At 48.4% G+C, this 17,916-nt stretch overlaps 1 protein-coding gene across 1 annotated transcript in view; it reads right to left on the bottom strand.

Moving 5' to 3' along the window:
• Nucleotides 1–6,115: 6,115 nt before the first annotated feature.
• The window catches only part of LOC121572450 (semaphorin-4F), an 89,272-nt gene continuing 77,471 nt past the window's right edge, over nt 6,116–17,916 (bottom strand). The window contains exons 11-18 of the mRNA XM_041884523.1: nt 9,515–9,680; nt 9,026–9,135; nt 8,236–8,387; nt 7,721–7,776; nt 7,353–7,464; nt 7,182–7,260; nt 6,876–7,018; nt 6,116–6,686 (exon numbers count right to left, since the gene is read on the bottom strand). Coding sequence (XP_041740457.1) covers nt 6,116–6,686; nt 6,876–7,018; nt 7,182–7,260; nt 7,353–7,464; nt 7,721–7,776; nt 8,236–8,387; nt 9,026–9,135; nt 9,515–9,680 — 1,389 coding nt within the window. The remainder of the gene's footprint in view (nt 6,687–6,875; nt 7,019–7,181; nt 7,261–7,352; nt 7,465–7,720; nt 7,777–8,235; nt 8,388–9,025; nt 9,136–9,514; nt 9,681–17,916) is intronic.

Below are 17,916 nucleotides of genomic sequence, written 5' to 3'. Positions count from 1 at the left end.
TACCCAATACACATAAAAAAAGTAAGGAATGGGATTTAAGAATATATACATATATGGACAAGCAATGACAGAGCGGCATGGACTAAGATACAGAATAATATTATAGAATAGAATGCAGTATATACATATGAGATGAGTAGTGCAAGATATGTAAACATTATTAAAGTGACTAGTGTTCCATTTCTTAAAGTGGCCAGTGATTTCAATAGGCAGCAGCAGCCTCTAATGTGCTAGTGATGGCTATTTAACAGTTTGATGGCCTTGAGATAGAAGCAGTTTTTCATTCTCTCGGTCCCAGCTTTGATGCACCTGTACGGACCTCGCCTTCTGGATGATAGCGGGGTGAACAGGCAGTGGCTCGGGTGGTTGATGTCCTTGACGATCTTTTTGGTATTCCTGTGACATCGGGTGCTGTATGTGTCTTGGAGGGCGGTAATGCGTTCGGCTGACCGCACCACCCTCTGGAGAGCCCTGCGGTTGTGGGCGGTGCAGTTGCCGTACCAGGTGGTGATACAGCCCGACAGGATGCTCTCTTAATTGTGCATCTGTAAAAGTTTGTGAGGGTTTTAGGTGATAAGCCAAATGTATTCCGCCTCCTGAGGTTGAAGAGGCTCTGTTGCGCCTTCTTCACCACACTGTCTGCGTGGGTGGACCATTCCAGTTTGTCGGTGATGTGTACGCCAAGGAACTTGACACTTTCCACCTTCTCCACTGCGGTCCCGTCGATGTGGATAGGGGGGTGCACCCTCTGCTATTTCCTGAAGTCCACAATCATCTCCTTTGTTTTGTTGATGTTGAGTGAGAGGTTATTTTCCTGGCACCACACTCCCAGAGCCCTCACCTCCTCCCTGTAGGCGGTCTCGTCATTGTTGGTAATCAAGCCTACTACTGTTGTGTCGTCTGCAAACTTGATGATTGAGTTGGAGGTGTGCTTGGCCACGTACTCATGGGTGAACAGGGAGTACAGGAGGGGGCTGAGCACGCACCCTTGTGGGGCCCCAGTGTTGAGGATCAGCGAAGTGTAGATGTTGTTTCCTACCTTCACAACCTGGGGGCGGTCCGTCAGGAAGTGCAGGACCCAGTTGCACAGGGCGGGGTTCAGACCCAGGGCCTCAAGCTTAATGATGAGCTTGGAGAGTACTATGGTGTTGAATGCTGAGCTATAGTCAATGAACAGCATTCTTACATAGGTATTCCTCTTGTCCAGATGGGATAGGGCAGTGTGCAGTGTGATGGCAATTGCATCATCTGTGGATCTATTGGGGTGGTAAGCAAATTGAAGTGGGTCTAGGGTGACAGGTAAGGTAGAGGTGATATGATCCTTGACTCTCAAAGCACTTCATGATGACAGAGGTGAGTGCTACAGGGCGATAGTCATTTAGTTCAGTTACCTTTGCTTTCTTGGGTACAGGAACAATGGTGGCCCACTTGAAGCATGTGGGAACAGCAGACTGGGTAAGGGAGAGATTAAATATGTCCATGAACACACCAGACAGCTGGTCTGCGCATGCTCTGAGGATGCGGCTAGGGATGCCATCTGGGCCGGCAGCCTTGCGGGGGTTAACATGCTTAAATGTCTTAATCACGTTGGCCATGGAGAAGGAGAGGCCACAGTCCTTGGTAGTGGGCCTCGTCAGTGGCACTGTGTTATCCTCAAAGCGGGCGAAGAAGGTGTTTAGCTTGTCTGGAAGCGAGACGTCGGTGTCGGCGACGTGGCTGGTTTTCTTTTTGTAGTCTGTGATTGTCTGTTGACCCTGCCACATACGTCTCGTGTCTGAGCCGTTGCATTGCAACTCCACTTTGTCTCTATACTGATGTTTTGCCAGTTGAATTGCCATATTCCCAGTCACCTTGCCATGGTTGAATGTGATGGTTCACGCTTTCAGATTTGCGCGAATGCTGCCGTCTATCCACGGTTTCTGGTTAGGGTAGGTTTTAATAGTCACACTGGGCACAACATCACCTATACACTTCCTGATGAACTCAGTCACTGCTTCAGTGTATATGTCAAAATTATTTTCGGAAACTACCCGGAACATACAGTGGGGAAAAAAAGTATTTAGTCAGCCACCAATTGTGCAAGTTCTCCCACTTAAAAAGATGAGAGAGGCCTGTCATTTTCATCATAGGTACACGTCAACTATGACAGACAAAATTAGAAAAAAAATTCCAGAAAATCACATTGTAGGATTTTTAATGAATTTATTGGCATATGATGGTGGAAAATAAGTATTTGGTCAATAACAAAAGTTTCTCAATACTTTGTTATATACCCTTTGTTGGCAATGACACAGGTCAAACGTTTTCTGTAAGTCTTCACAAGGTTTTCACACACTGTTGCTGGTATTTTGGCCCATTCCTCCATGCAGATCTCCTCTAGAGCAGTGATGTTTTGGGGCTGTCGCTGGGCAACACAGACTTTCAACTCCCTCCAAAGATTTTCTATGGGGTTGAGATCTGGAGACTGGCTAGGCCACTCCAGGACCTTGAAATGCTTCTTACGAAGCCACTCCTTCGTTGCCCGGGCGGTGTGTTTGGGATCATTGTCATGCTGAAAGACCCAGCCACGTTTCATCTTCAATGCCCTTGCTGATGGAAGGAGGGTTTCACTCAAAATCTCACGATACATGGCCCCATTCATTCTTTCCTTTACACGGATCAGTCGTCCTGGTCCCTTTGCAGAAAAACAGACCCAAAGCATGATGTTTCCAACCCCATGCTTCACAGTAGGTATGGTGTTCTTTGGATGCAACTCAGCATTCTTTGTCCTCCAAACATGACGAGTTGAGTTTTTACCAAAAAAGTTATATTTTGGTTTCATCTGACCATATGACATTCTCCCAATCCTCTTCTGGATCATCCAAATGCACTTCAGACGGGCCTGGACATGTACTGGCTTAAGCAGGGGGACACGTCTCGCACTACAGGATTTGAGTCCCTGGCGGCGTAGTGTGTTACTGATGGTTGGCTTTGTTACTTTGGTCCCAGCTCTCAGCAGGTCATTCACTAGGTCCCCCCCGTGTGGTTCTGGGATTTTTGCTCACCGTTCTTGTGATCATTTTGACCCCACGGGGTGAGATCTTGCATGGAGCCCCAGATCGAGGGAGATTATCAGTGGTCTTGTATGTCTTCCATTTCCTAATAATTGCTCCCACAGTTGATTTCTTCAAACCAAGCTGCTTACCTGTTGCAGATTCAGTCTTCCCAGCCTGGTGCAGGTCTACAATTTTGTTTTTGGTGTCCTTTGAAAGCTCTTTGGTCTTGGCCATTGTGAAGTTTGGAGTGTGACTGTTTGAGGTTGTGGACAGGTGTCTTTTATACTGATAACAAGTTCAAACAGGTGCCATTAATACAGGTAACGAGTGGAGGACAGAGGAGCCTCTTAAAGAAGAAGTTACAGGTCTGTGAGAGCCAGAAATCTTGCTTGTTTGTAGGTGACCAAATACTTATTTTCCACCATAATTTGCAAATAAATTCATTAAAAATCCTACAATGGGATTTTCTGGATTTTTTTTTCTCAATTTGTCTGTCATAGTTGACGTGTACCTATGATGAAAATTACAGGCCTCTCTCATCTTTTTAAGTGGGAGAACTTGCACAATTGGTGGCTGACTAAATACTTTTTTGCCCCACTGTATCCCAGTCCGCGTGATCAAAACAATCTTGAAGCGTGGATTCCGATTGGTCAGACCAGCGTTGAATAGTCCTTAGCACGGGTACTTCCTGTTTGAGTTTCTGTCTATAGGAAGGGAGAAGCAAAATGGAGTCGTCAGATTTCAGATTTGCCGAAAGGAGGGCGGGGGAGGGCCTTATAACCATCCCGGAAGTTTGAATAACAATGGTCGAGGACTTTAGCAGCGCAGTCGAAATGTTGATAGAACTTCGGCAGCCTAGTCCTCAAATTTGTTTTGTTAAAATCCCCGGCTACAATAAATGCAGCCTCAGGATATATGGTTACCTGTTTGCATAAGTCCAGTGAAGTTCCTTGGAGGCCGTCGTGGTATCGGCTTGAGGGGGGATATACACGGCCGTGACTATAACCGAAGAAAATTATCTTGGGAGATAATACGGTCGGCAAAGTTTCCTAAGAGCTAGTCGCGAGGCCGCAATCTTCGTCGGAGCCAACGTTGGTGTAAGGGGCTTTGGTCAAAAGTAGTGTACTATATAAGGAATAGGGTGCCATTTGGGACAAAGCCCCTCACTCAGAGAAACAAAATGGCGGACGTCCAGCCAGGTGAGGCTGGGAAATTCCATAACAGAATCCCTCTCAGTTTTCCAAAATTCCATTTTGGAATTCCAATCCACTTCCTTTTTTTCATTGTAGGGGGTCCTTTTTTTAAGTTGAGCCATTTTTTACATTGAGCATCACTCCGTGGGAAATATAGTATTCATTCTAAGAAAGATTTCTACATATATTTCAGGATGTTGTGTATCCCTGGAAATAATCAGAATTCATGTAAACATTACAGTTTTGAAAACATAGCTTGTCCAAAAAAGTGTACTTTTGGCACAATTTACCCCGGATATGGGGTAAGTTGAGCCACGGAACAGGGTTAGTTAAGCCTCCAACAAATGTATGTACTGAATGAAATATTACCACTACCTTTTTAAAACCATGTCTATCTTTATTTCCAAAACACAATTCAACACAATCACAAATGCTTTTTGTCTTTTAATAATTTGAAGCACCTGTTAACACAGGCTTAACACCTAACAAACACTTTGTACTTTTTTAAACATGTTTGACATAGGCCAGACCCTGTTGTTACCTCATATCCCAGCGATAATGCCTTGCATTACGCCTGGGAAGAAAACACTTCAATTTGCTCAACTTGCCATTGGCTCAACTTACTCCATGGCCATTGGCTCAACTTACCAAGGCAAACATTTTGACTATATTAGTCCACATAGCTACAAGGATGCACTTTCATGCTAGGTTTAGGACCTCATATTGAAGCTTATAGAGACCCCAACTATAGTATAGAACAATCTTAAAAATATCTACTTTGGTTTAGGTACAAGCATCATGAATCCTCTAACACAATAAATTAATTTGACTTGGTGAAAATCCGTTTTTTGGACCTAACTTGCTTACCACTTTTTCCAAGTGGTTCTTCCTTCACAGACGCCATGAAATAATGACCTCATCCTACATTTTTTGTCAAATTATACATTTTGTGTATGGTTCCCTAGAAACAAGGGTGGCTCATTTTAAGTTCAATTCAAGTTACCCTAATCTCCCCTAATACTGTTCCGCCTCCAGTTCATTTAGGAACTGTTTTTTTTCAATCATGATCTTAGAAAGTAAATGTTGACCTCCTGACCTAATGTTTGACCTCTAACCTCGGACCTCGGCCAGTCCAGTCCATCTTAGAGGTCAGAGACAGATCCATAGTTATTCAGGCGGCATATAGATTCTCCACCCTTCTCCCAAAGTACTGCACTTCTTGTACACTCCCAGTCATGGAGTTATCAATTGTGGAAACCCTCTCTGGCCAACGCTTACACCAATCCAATGCTTTTAAATCCATGAGCAAGAGGGAAGAAGTGAACAAGTGCACACTTCGGGAGAAAGGAGAGATTATTGGGACGCAACAGCCGTCTCCGTTAATAGAAGTCCTGGAGGTGTCCTGGAGAATTGGCGGAGAAATGACCTCTCACCACATCATGCACAGGATCGGTGCCGTCTGCCACATAACAAGAGGGAGTAGAGCTCTATAATGTTATGAACCGGTAATGTATCTCTTTTTGGCTGTGTCTCAAATGGCACTCTACTTCCTAAATTGTGCACTACTTTTGACCAGGGTCCATTGGCCTTTGGTCAAAAATAGTGCACTATACAGTATAGGGAATTTGGGACACATATTATGTCTTGCCCCAGTTTCTCAACATGTATGTCACTCTCCCATGTCTCTGTCATGCCTTTGTCATGTTTATGCTCATGTTTCTTCCATGTCCCCCACATGTATTCTGTGTCTCTTCTGTGTCCATCCCGTGTCCATCCTGTGTCTCTCTAACATCTTTGTTTATGTTCATGTATCTCCCATATCATGTTTTCCATGTCTCTCACATGTAAGATGTGTATTGCGTGTGTCTACTGTGTCCTTCCAGTGTATCAGATAGAACTCTCCTCACACTGGGCTAATGGTGCTGGTAACTTAAACAACACAAACCCTGCTAGCTCCTCCTCCAGTCCCCCCAACCCCTCCCCTAGCCCCTCGTCCTCCTCATCCCCCTCTCCTCCTCCCTCTCCTCCCTCCGGCCTCCCCCTTTCCCTATCTCCCCCCCTCTTCTCGTCCGCCACAGTCTCCTGAACGTGAAGCTTTAGCCCCTCCGCCACGGTCGACGTCGCTGACATCACCGGCGTGTTTAATGGATCGGTGTTAGCGTAGCCCGCGTTGCCACGGTTACCGCCGTAGCCACTGCCGCCGCCGTAGTTGCCATGGTGACTGTTGCCGTTATTGTGGTGGTGTGTGAGGAGCAGCGTACCGTTCCCCATTCTCTTCTCCGTTAGCGGGAAACCCTCGGACAACAAACTGGCGCTGCTAGGAGATTGAGGCGTCGCCGAGGAGTCAAGCAAGTCCCGTCCCTTCTCCGAGGAGAGGGAATGGTCAGGGTGGCGCTGGCTAATCCCGCGGCGGCGGGACAGGACGTAAAGGAGGAAGCCTCCGAGGGTGACACCCAGGCTGGGGGAAAGAGGGGGAGAATGGGGGGAGAGAGGGGGGAGGGAGGAGAGGAAGAGGGAGAGAAAGGTTTATTAACATTTGGATGCGTGTGTGCATACGTACGTGCATGTGTACGTGTGTATCCACGCATTTGTCCATATGTGCATGTCTGTATGTGTTTTCATACGTGTGTGCGTGTGTTTATCCTACCTGAAGCAGAGGATGTAGACGACCAGTATGTGGCGCCCTCCGGCCAACGCCACAGCCCCCCCGGTGCTTGGGCCCTCCAGGGTGAGCTGGTAGGAGGCTCTACTACAGGGAGGACTCTCCTCTTTACCCCCTGAAGCACCCTCCTGGTGGGGGGAGAGAGGCGGGTAGGGGGGATAGAGGATTAGGGGGACAGAGGCAAGAGAAAGGGACAGGATGGAGAGAGAGAGATTTATTAAAGATACATTTTGGGAGCAGCAAAGAGTGCTTGCATATGTGTATGTGTGTGTGTGTGTGTGTTCAGCCTACCTGACACAGACAGGTGTATGTCCCCAGGCTCTCCGCTGTGACGGTGACTTCCAGGTCAGAGTGGTGCTGACGGGTGTGTCTTGAAGAAAAACATTGCAAGCATTGAGAGATATTATTATTGTTGTTGTTGTTATTATTATTGTTATTATTCATATTATTACTAAGCATCACCTGTGTGGTGGGTGTACCCAGGTACAGGGATGTGGTGACACCTGGACACAGGGGAGAAGGACACGGAGACCCACTGAGACAAGCAGTACCCTCTGGGCAGGGGAGCAACGACCTGGAGGTGGGGGGGTAGTGGAGGGGAGAGGAGAGGGAGGGATAGAGGAAGGGGGGAAGGAGGAGAGAGGGAGGGGGAGAGAGAGGGGAGGAGTGGGAGGCAAGGGGGAGGGGAAGAGAGAGGGGGAGGTGGGAGTAAAAAATATATATTACTGTGTTTTTTATGGATTTCAATTGCAGCTATAGCCTGGAAACTCTTTGCTGTAATGTACATGTATAGATGGTATTTCTCATTGATTAACAAGTAGTTAACTCACCTTCTCCACTTTCACACAGCCTCAGAGCATCCTCTACCTCCTCTCCCTGGATAGGACTGCAAACACACACACACACACACACACACACACACACACACACACACACACAGTTAGTTCAGCCAGAAACCCAATGTGTGTGTGTGTGTGCGCATGTGTTTTTAACTATACTTGTGTCCCCACAAGAATAGTAAACACATATTTTTTTTTTGTGCATACAAGGTCAAATGCTATTTCTATGGGGTTTAGGGTTAAGGTTAGAATTATTGTTAGGATTAGGTTTAGGATTAGGAGCTAGTTTTAGGTATAGGGTTAAGGTTAGGTTTTGGGGTTAAGGTTAGGGTTAGGGTTAGGTTGAGGGAAAATAGGATTTTGAATGGGAATGAATTGTGTGTCCCCACAAGGTTAGTTATACAATACTGTGTGTGTGTGTGTATGTACAGTATGTATGAAGTCTGTGAATGTGTTTGTGTGTGTGTGTGAAAATACTTTTGTAATAGAGTGTGTGTATTACGCACCCTGTCATGCTGGGACTGCAAGCTCCCTCTTTGACCCTCCACACACACCCCAGGGGTCTCGCCCGGGCACACTCCTCACAGGAAGAGTATAGGCTGCACCCCTCCGCCCCCACACGGGCCAGGGACAGTTGGGTACCCACCAGAGCCTGGCCCTAGGGAGGGGAGAGATAACGGGAGGGGGTGGGGTAGAAAAAGAGAGCGAGAGAAGATGTAATAATGTCAATGTGTAGTAACACAAACATCAAAGTGTAACTATTATCACTCTGAAAGTGTAAGTACACTGCAATGGCAATGTCCTAATGTAACGACATTATTTGGGCCTAACAAAAGGTGTGTGTAACTGTTTTGGTGTGTACTTGTGTGTATGCCTGCGTGTGTGTGTGTACGAGTGTGTAAATTCTTCTGTGTTTGGCGCGTGCGGCATGTGTGTACATGTGTATTTGTGTGTAAATATTTCTGTGTCTCCGTGTGTATAATAATAATAATATGCCATTTAGCAGACGCTTTTATCCAAAGCGACTTACAGTCATGCGTGCATACATTTTTGTGTATGGGTGGTCCCGGGGATCGAACCCACTACCTTGGCGTTACAAGCGCCGTACTCTACCAGCTGAGCTACAGAGGACCACATGTCTCTCTCTGTGTGTGTGTGTGTGTGTGTGTGTGTGTGTGTGTGTGTGTGTGTGTGTGTGTGTGTGTGTGTGTGTGTGTGTGTGTGTGTGTGTGTGTGTGTGTGTGTGTGTGTGTGTGTGTGTGTGTGTGTGTGTGTGTGTGTGTGTGTGTTTGTTACCTTGTGCAGCAGTATGTTGTTGACAGGTTCCTGTGCAGTGAAGAGAGAGATCTCCTGTAGTAAGGTAGTGTTCTGTCCTACCACCGCTACTCTATGGAGCTCCCCACGGTCTGTAGGTTAGACATACATACACACACACACACACACACACACACACACACACACACACACACACAGAGAGAGAGCGACACACACTCACGTTAACAAGGTTTAAAGCACACTCTCATTTAAATGTATCTTTCTCACATTCATTCCTCCTTTAAGTCTTTACCAGATCCCTAATTTCTCCTCCCAGAAGTCTTCCTTTCTCTCACTTTACCATCCCTCCTTCCAAGTTACCCCACCAACACTACTTTCTCCCCCTTAACCACCCCTCAGCCACCCCTCCACTCCTTCACTCCTCCACCCTTGAATCCCCTTTCTCTCTGTCTCTCTCCTCACATCTCCCTCCACTATCCCTCCACCACCCTTCTATCCCTCCCCTCTTACCTGTGCCGAGGTGCAACACGGTGGCTGCGTTGCTCTGGTCGTCATCCGACCCTGTGGTCGTCCTGGTAACAGCTACTTTAGTGTATGTGATTCCCCTCCTCACCAGTAGGGGCGCTGCGATCACACTGTTCTCCATCAGAGGGTGGTCTCTCATAAACGTCAACACCTTGAGGCATAGATATATATACAGTGGGGAAAAAAAGTATTTAGTCAGCCACCAATTGTTCAAGTTCTCCCACTTAAAAAGATGAGAGAGGCCTGTAATTTTCATCATAGGTACACGTCAACTATGACAGACAAAATTAGGAAAAAAAAATCCAGAAAATCACATTGTAGGATTTTTTATGAATTTATTTGCAAATTATGGTGGAACATAAGTATTTGGTCAATAACAAAAGTTTCTCAATACTTTGTTATATACCCTTTGTTGGCAATGACACAGGTCAAACGTTTTCTGTAAGTCTTCACAAGGTTTTCACACACTGTTGCTGGTATTTTGGCCCATTCCTCCTTGCAGATCTCCTCTAGAGCAGTGATGTTTTGGGGCTGTCGCTGGGCAACACAGACTTTCAACTCCCTCCAAAGATTTTCTATGGGGTTGAGATCTGGAGACTGGCTAGGCCACTCCAGGACCTTGAAATGCTTCTTACGAAGCCACTCCTTCGTTGCCCGGGCGGTGTGTTTGGGATCATTGTCATGCTGAAAGACCCAGCCACGTTTCATCTTCAATGCCCTTGCTGATGGAAGGAGGTTTTCACTCAAAATCTCACGATACATGGCCCCATTCATTCTTTCCTTTACACGGATCAGTCGTCCTGGTCCCTTTGCAGAAAAACAGCCCCAAAGCATGATGTTTCCACCCCCATGCTTCACAGTAGGTATGGTGTTCTTTGGATGCAACTCAGCATTCTCTGTCCTCCAAACACAACGAGTTGAGTTTTTACCAAAAAGTTATATTTTGGTTTCATCTGACCATATGACATTCTCCCAATCCTCTTCTGGATCATCCAAATGCACTCTAGCAAACTTCAGACGGGCCTGGACATGTACTCTCCTAAGCAGGGGGACACGTCTGGCACTGCAGGATTTGAGTCCCTGGCGGCGTAGTGTGTTACTGATGGTAGGCTTTGATACTTTGGTCCCAGCTCTCTGCAGGTCATTCACTAGGTCCCCCGTGTGGTTCTGGGATTTTTGCTCACCGTTCTTGTGATCATTTTGACCCCACGGGGTGAGATCTTGCGTGGAGCCCCAGATCGAGGGAGATTATCAGTAGTCTTGTATGTCTTCCATTTCCTAATAATTGCTCCCACAGTTGATTTCTTCAAACCAAGCTGCTTACCTATTGCAGATTCAGTCTTCCCAGCCTGGTGCAGGTCTACAATTTTGTTTCTGGTGTCCTTTGACAGCTCTTTGGTCTTGGCCATAGTGGAGTTTGGAGTGTGACTGTTTGAGGTTGTGGACAGGTGTCTTTTATACTGATAACAAGTTCAAACAGGTGCCATTAATACAGGTAACGAGTGGAGGACAGAGGAGCCTCTTAAAGAAGAAGTTACAGGTCTGTGAGAGCCAGAAATCTTGCTTGTTTGTAGGTGACCAAATACTTATTTTCCACCATAATTTGCAAATAAATTCATTAAAAATCCTACAATGTGATTTTCTGGATTTTTTTTTCTCAATTTGTCTGTCATAGTTGACGTGTACCTATGATGAAAATTACAGGCCTCTCTCATCTTTTTAAGTGGGAGAACTTGCACAATTTGTGGCTGACTAAATACTTTTTTTCCCCACTGTATATATACACACTACCGGTCAAAAGTTTTAGAACACCTACTCATTCAAGGGTTTTTCTTTATTTTTACTATGTTCTACAATGTAGAATAAATAGTGAAGACATCAAAACTATGAATTAACACATATGGAATTATGTCGTAACCAAACAAGTGTTAAACAAATCAAAATATGTTTTATATTAGAGATTCTTCAAATAGCCACCCTTTGCCTTGATGACAGCTTTGCACACTCTTGGCATTCTCTCTGTTGTTGTTGCCCTACTCTGGCTCCAGATGTAAGGATGTTTTATGTATATCATCTATCTAATGTATATCTTATGTACAGTGAGGGAAAAAAGTATTTGATCCCCTGCTGATTTTGTACGTTTGCCAACTGACAAAGAAATGATCAGTCTATAATTTTAATGGTAGATTTATTTGAACAGTGAGAGACATAATAACAACACAAAAATCCAGAAAAACGCATGTCAAAAATGTTATAAATTGATTAGCATTTTAATGAGGTAAATAAGTATTTGACCTCCTCTAAATCCGAAAGATTTCTGGCTCCCAGGTGTCTTTTATACAGGTAACGAGCTGAGATTAGGAGCACACTCTTAAAGGGAGTGCTCCTAATCTCAGCTTGTTACCTGTATAAAAGACACCTGTCCACAGAAGCAATCAATCAATCAGATTCCAAACTCTCCACCATGGCCAAGACCAAAGAGCTCTCCAAGGATGTCAGGGACAAAATTGTAGACCTACACAAGGCTGGAATGGGCTACAAGACCATCGCCAAGCAGCTTGGTGAGAAGGTGACAACAGTTGGTGCGATTATTCGCAAATTGAAGAAACACAAAATAACTGTCAATCTCCCTCGGCCTGGGGCTCCATGCAAGATCTCACCTCGTGGAGTTGCAATGATCATGAGAACGGTGAGGAATCAGCCCAGAACTACATGGCAGGATCTTGTCAATGATCTCAAGGCAGCTGGGACCATAGTCACCAAGAAAACAATTGGTAACACACTACGCCGTGAAGGACTGAAATCCTGCAGCCCCCCCTGCTCAAGAAAGCACATATACAGGGCCGTCTGAAGTTTGCCAATGAACATCTGAATGATTCAGAGGAGAACTGGGTGAAAGTGTTGTGGTCAGATGAGACCAAAATCGAGCTCTTTGGCATCAACTCAACTCGACGTGTTTGGAGGAGGAGGAACTTCACTGCATCAAAGGGACGATGGACGGGGCCATGTACCGTCAAATCTTGGGTGAGAACCTCCTTCCCTCAGCCAGGGCATTGAAAATGGGTCGTGGATGGGTATTCCAGCATGACAATGACCCAAAACACATGGCCAAGGCAACAAAAGAGTGGCTCAAGAAGAAGCACATTAAGGTCCTGGAGTGGCCTAGCCAGTCTCCAGACCTTAATCCCATAGAAAATCTGTGGAGGGAGCTGAAGGTTCGAGTTGCCAAACGTCAGCCTCGAAACCTTAATGACTTGGAGAAGATCCACCAAGTACTAAGTCATGTTTTGCAGAGGGGTCAAATACTTATTTCCCTCACTAAAATGCAAATCAATTTATAACATTTTTGACATGCGTTTTTCTGGATTATTTTGTTGTTATTCTGTCTCTCACTGTTCAAATAAACCTACCATGTAACGATCCCGGCTGTCTGAGTCGGGGTCTGGTCGTAATCTCCAGTTTCCCGAGGGTTCGGGAACGCTCCGGGGAGCGCTCTGGTTTCCGCACCTGCTTCCTATTAGCAATTTGCACACCTGGGCCTAATCAGCACCTTTCTTAGGCTCTGGCCCAACATCCAGTTCCTGCCGGATCGTTAGCCATGAACAGTAGGTGTACTGTGTATCAGTTCAAGAGTATCTTGCGTGAGTTTTGTTATTTTGTACTTTGTTGAGTTTTGTGTTCTTACCTCCGTTTTTGTTCCACCTGCAGTCACACGTCCGGAACCTTCACTCCACCTCTGCCTGATGGTCGGCGGCTGCCGAGCCATCACTGGACCCAGACTGCACCCCCAACTACTCAACCACGCCGCCCGCTCTGTCCCTGGATTATACTGCACCTTTTTGTCGTATCTAATAAACCCTCACCTTCGTTCAACTCTCCTTGTCCTGGTCTGCTTTTGGGTTCTGGCTGAGGGAACTGTGACAGAACGATCCGGCCAATTATGAACCCAGCGGACCTGGACTCTGTTCGCCATGCCATTACCCAGCAGGAGAAGATGTTGGGCCATCATAGCATGGTACTACAGGAGATCGCGTTGTCAGTTCGGAACCTTTCTACCGGCCTGACGGAGGTCCAGAACCAACGCCAGTGTCCGGTGGAGGACTCACTACCGGTTTCACCCATCTCGCCTGCCGCTTCTGAAGTTGTGTCCCTCCGTGAGCCCAAGGTGCCGACGCCGGATAAATATGAGGGGGAGCTGGGAAGATGCCGTTCCTTCCTTATGCAGTGTGGATTAGTGTTCGATCTACAGCCCTACTCTTATGCCACTGACAAGGCTAGGATAGCCTTTTTGATTGAGTTGCTGCGTGGTCGAGCGCTGGAGTGGGCTTCAGCCGTTTGGGAACGACAGGATCCCTGCATGGCTTCATACCAGGGGTTCACGGCCGAGATGAGGAAGCTCTTCGACCATTCCGTCCGAGGGAGGGACGCAGCTAGGCGTCTGTTTTCTCTTCACCAAGGAACTCGCAGCGTGGCCGACTTCGTGATCGAGTTCAAGACGTTGGCTGTGGAGAGTGGGTGGAACGAGGAGTCTTTGCAAGCGGCCTTTTACCAGGGCCTGTCGGAGCAGCTCAAGGATGAGTTGATCTCCTATCCGGAGCCTAGTGACCTGGACAGCTTGGTAGCCTTGTCTATTCGGGTGGATAATCGAGTCCGAGAGCGAAGGAGGGAGAAGCAATGGGGTCCGTCCAATCGATCAGCTTCTCAGTTCCCAGTCGGATCGGGTGGTGGACCAGAACACGTCGATCATTCTCCACCACTAAGGATTAGTAGAGAGGACCTCTCTCCCGATTCTGAACCCATGCAAGTGGGGCGGCACGGGTTAACCAAGGAGGAGCGTCAACCTAGACGTAGGACCAACTGCTGCCTCTACTGTGGTCGCTCGGGACATTACATCTCCACTTGTTCCCGGCGGTCGTCAAACTGCCCGGCTCGCTAAAGTTGGGAGGACTTTTAGCGAGCCAGTTTCAACCTCTCAGTACCTCTGTCAGACCCCGCTTCCCGGCTACCCTTGTGAACAGGAATCAGAGCTTAGCGCTTAACGCTTTTATCGATTCAGGTGCCGATGGAAGCTTTCTTGATGCCGAGTTGGTGGAACAGCTGGGGCTTTCCAAGGAGCAATTGCCGGAAGCCATTGAAGCGACCACTCTGAACGGCAGTAGTCTGGCACGTATCACGATGAGGACTGAACCCGGTTAAGATGCGGTTGTCGGGGAATCATTCGGAGATGATTTCATTTTTTCATTCTGCCGTCTTCCCATGTTCCTCTGGTCCTTGGATACCCCTGGCTGAAGGAACACAATCCCACGTTCGATTGGGCGACGGGCAAGGTAACGAGTTGGAGCCTTGATTGTCATGCTAACTGTCTCAAGACTGCCTGCCCCCATTCGGTTCCCAGTCAGGTGATTGAGGCTAAACCCCCAGATTTGTCCCTGGTTCCCGAGACATATCACGATTTGGGGGAAGTTTTCAGTAAGCAGAAGGCTCTGTCACTTCCTCCCCACCGACCATATGATTGTGCCATCAACCTGGTTCCTGGAGCTGTCTACCCCAAGGGAAGGTTATACAGTATCTCCCGACCTGAACGTGAGGCGTTGGAGACCTACATCAAGGAGTCCCTAGCTGCTGGTCTCGTTCGTCCCTCGTCATCACCCCTGGGGGCAGGATTCTTCTTTGTGGGAAAGAAGGATGGCTCTCTTCGACCGTGTATTGATTATCGGGGTTGAATGACATCACGGTCAAGAACAAGTATCCCCTGCCCTTGATGAGTTCTGCCTTCGACTCCTTACAGGGTGCTACGGTGTTCACCAAGCTAGACCTACGCAATGCGTATCACCTGGTCCGGATCAGAGAGGGGGACGAGTGGTTGACGGGTTTCAATACACCGATGGGTCACTCGAGTATCAGGTGATGCCGTTTGGACTGACCAATGCTCCAGCGGTATTCCAGAGTATGGTGAACGACGTCCTGAGAGATATGATCGGTCTCTTCGTGTTTGTTTACCTGGATGACATTCTGATCTTCTCGAAGGAACCTTCCGACCACGTCCAGCATGTCCGGCAGGTTCTGCAGCGATTGTTGGAGAATCGTCTGTTCGTGAAGGCCGAGAAGTGCGAGTTTCACGCCCACACTACATCCTTTCTCGGGTACATCATCTCCAGGGGTGAGATTAGGATGGATCAGGAGAAGGTTAGAGCGGTTCTGGAATGGGTCCAGCCCGGTACGAGATTGCAACTCCAGAGATTTTTTGGGGGTTTGCGAATTTCTACCGCAGATTCATCCGGGATTACAGCCGTGTGGCCGCTCCATTAACTGCCTTGACTTCCAGTATCAGGACCTTCAAGTGGAATCCGGAGGCGGATCGTGCGTTTCTGGATTTGAAGAGGCGATTCACCAACGCACCGATTCTCTCTCAACCGGACACGGCCCGTCAGTTCGTCGTTGAAGTGGGACGCGTCGGATGTGGGAGTTGGCGCCATCCTGTCGCAGCGATGCTCCACGGACAGTAAACTCCATCCCTGCGCCTACTACTCTCGTCGCCTTTCGCCTGCAGAGAGGAATTACGATGTGGGTAACCGGGAGCTTCTCGCGGTGAAACTTGCCTTGGAGGAGTGGCGCCACTGGTTGGAGGGGGCGGAGCAACCGTTTATTGTCTGGACTGACCACAAGAATCTTGCTTACGTGCAATCGGCTAAACGTCTCAACTCCCCGTCAGGCCAGGTGGGCGTTGTTTTTCGGACGATTCAAGTTTGCCCTGACGTTCCGACCTGGATCTAAGAACGGCAAGGCGGACGCCTTGTCCCGGATGTTCTCCAAGACGGAGGAGAGTGGGTCCAAGACCGAGACTATTCTCCCCCGGAACTGCGTCGTGGGAGCAGTGATGTGGAAGATTGAGGAGGAGGTGCTGGCGGCCCTTCGGACTCAGCCCGGTCCCGGTAACGGTCCACCCGGTCGGTTGTTTGTGCCTGAGTCGGTTCGTCCTGCTGTCCTCAAATGGTCCCACGCCAGCAAGATGGCTTGTCACCCCGGCGTGGCTCGGACTATGGCGTTTCTTCGCAGACGTTTTTGGTGGCCTGCCATGGCCGAGGATACTCGGGGTTTTGTTGCTGCCTGTCCAGTGTGTGCGCAGAATAAGAGTACCAATCGGCCCAGCTCTGGACTACTTCATCCCCTTCCTATTCCCCGGCGTCCATGGTCGCATCTGGCCCTGGACTTCGTCACGGGGTTGCCCGCTTCTGAGGGGAACACGGTCGTTCTGACTATCGTGGACAGATTCAGCAAGTTCGCCCACTTTGTGCCTATTGCCAAGCTTCCCTCTGCCTCGGAGACGTCCGAGATCCTGGTTAGGGAGGTTTTCAGGGTCCACGGGTTGCCCAGTGATATCGTTTCCGACCGTGGCCCTCAGTTTACCTCTGCTGTCTGGAAGTCCTTCTGTTTGGCCATTGGAGCTACAGTCAGTCTCACATCTGGTTTTCACCCCCAATCCAATGGTCAGGCGGAGAGAGCCAACCAGAAGATGGAATCCACGCTACGCTGTCTGGTCTCTTCCAACCCCACCTCCTGGGCCTCTCAGTTGCCTTGGGTTGAGTATGCCCACAATACTCTCCCTACATCTGCCACTGGGATGTCTCCCTTCCAGTGCCTGTATGGCTACCAACCTCCCCTGTTCCCTTCTCAGGAGAAGGAGCTCTCAGTGCCTTCTGTTCAGGCCCATATTCGGCGTTGCCACCGGACCTGGCATCGGGCCAGAAAGGCACTCCTTAGAGGTTCGGACCGGTATCAGCTCCAGGCGAATCGTCGCCGGATCCCCGCTCCCACCTATACCATCGGAGATAGGGTTTGGTTGGCCACACGGGATCTTCCGTTACGGACTGAGTCTAGGAAGTTGTTACCGAAGTTTATTGGTCCGTTTGTGGTGGAGAAGGTGATCAATCCAGTGGCAGTGCGACTCAAACTACCGAGGACGCTCAGAGTCCATCCCACCTTTCATGTCTCCTGCCTCAAGCCTGTCTTCCTCAGTCCTCTGTTGCCTCCTCCGCCTCCTCCTCCTCCTCCTCGGATGATCGGAGGTGGTCCTGCCTACACGGTGCGTCGCATTATGGATTCCAGACGGCGGGGCCGGGGTTTCCAGTATCTCGTGGACTGGGAGGGGTATGGTCCTGAGGAGAGGAGTTGGATTCCGCGGCGACAGGTCCTAGATGCGGATCTCATCAGGGACTTTTACCGCCTCCATCCTGGCGCTCCGGGGAGTCCGCCCGGTGGCGTTCGTCGGAGGGGGGGTACTGTAACGATCCCGGCTGTCTGAGTCGGGGTCTGGTCGTAATCTCCAGTTTCCCGAGGGTTCGGGAACGCTCCGGGGAGCGCTCTGGTTTCCGCACCTGCTTCCTATT

This window comes from Coregonus clupeaformis, chromosome 8 (assembly GCF_020615455.1).
Source record: "Coregonus clupeaformis isolate EN_2021a chromosome 8, ASM2061545v1, whole genome shotgun sequence".
Lineage (NCBI taxonomy): Eukaryota > Metazoa > Chordata > Actinopteri > Salmoniformes > Salmonidae > Coregonus > Coregonus clupeaformis.
This window is presented reverse-complemented; position numbering and strand designations above follow the sequence as displayed.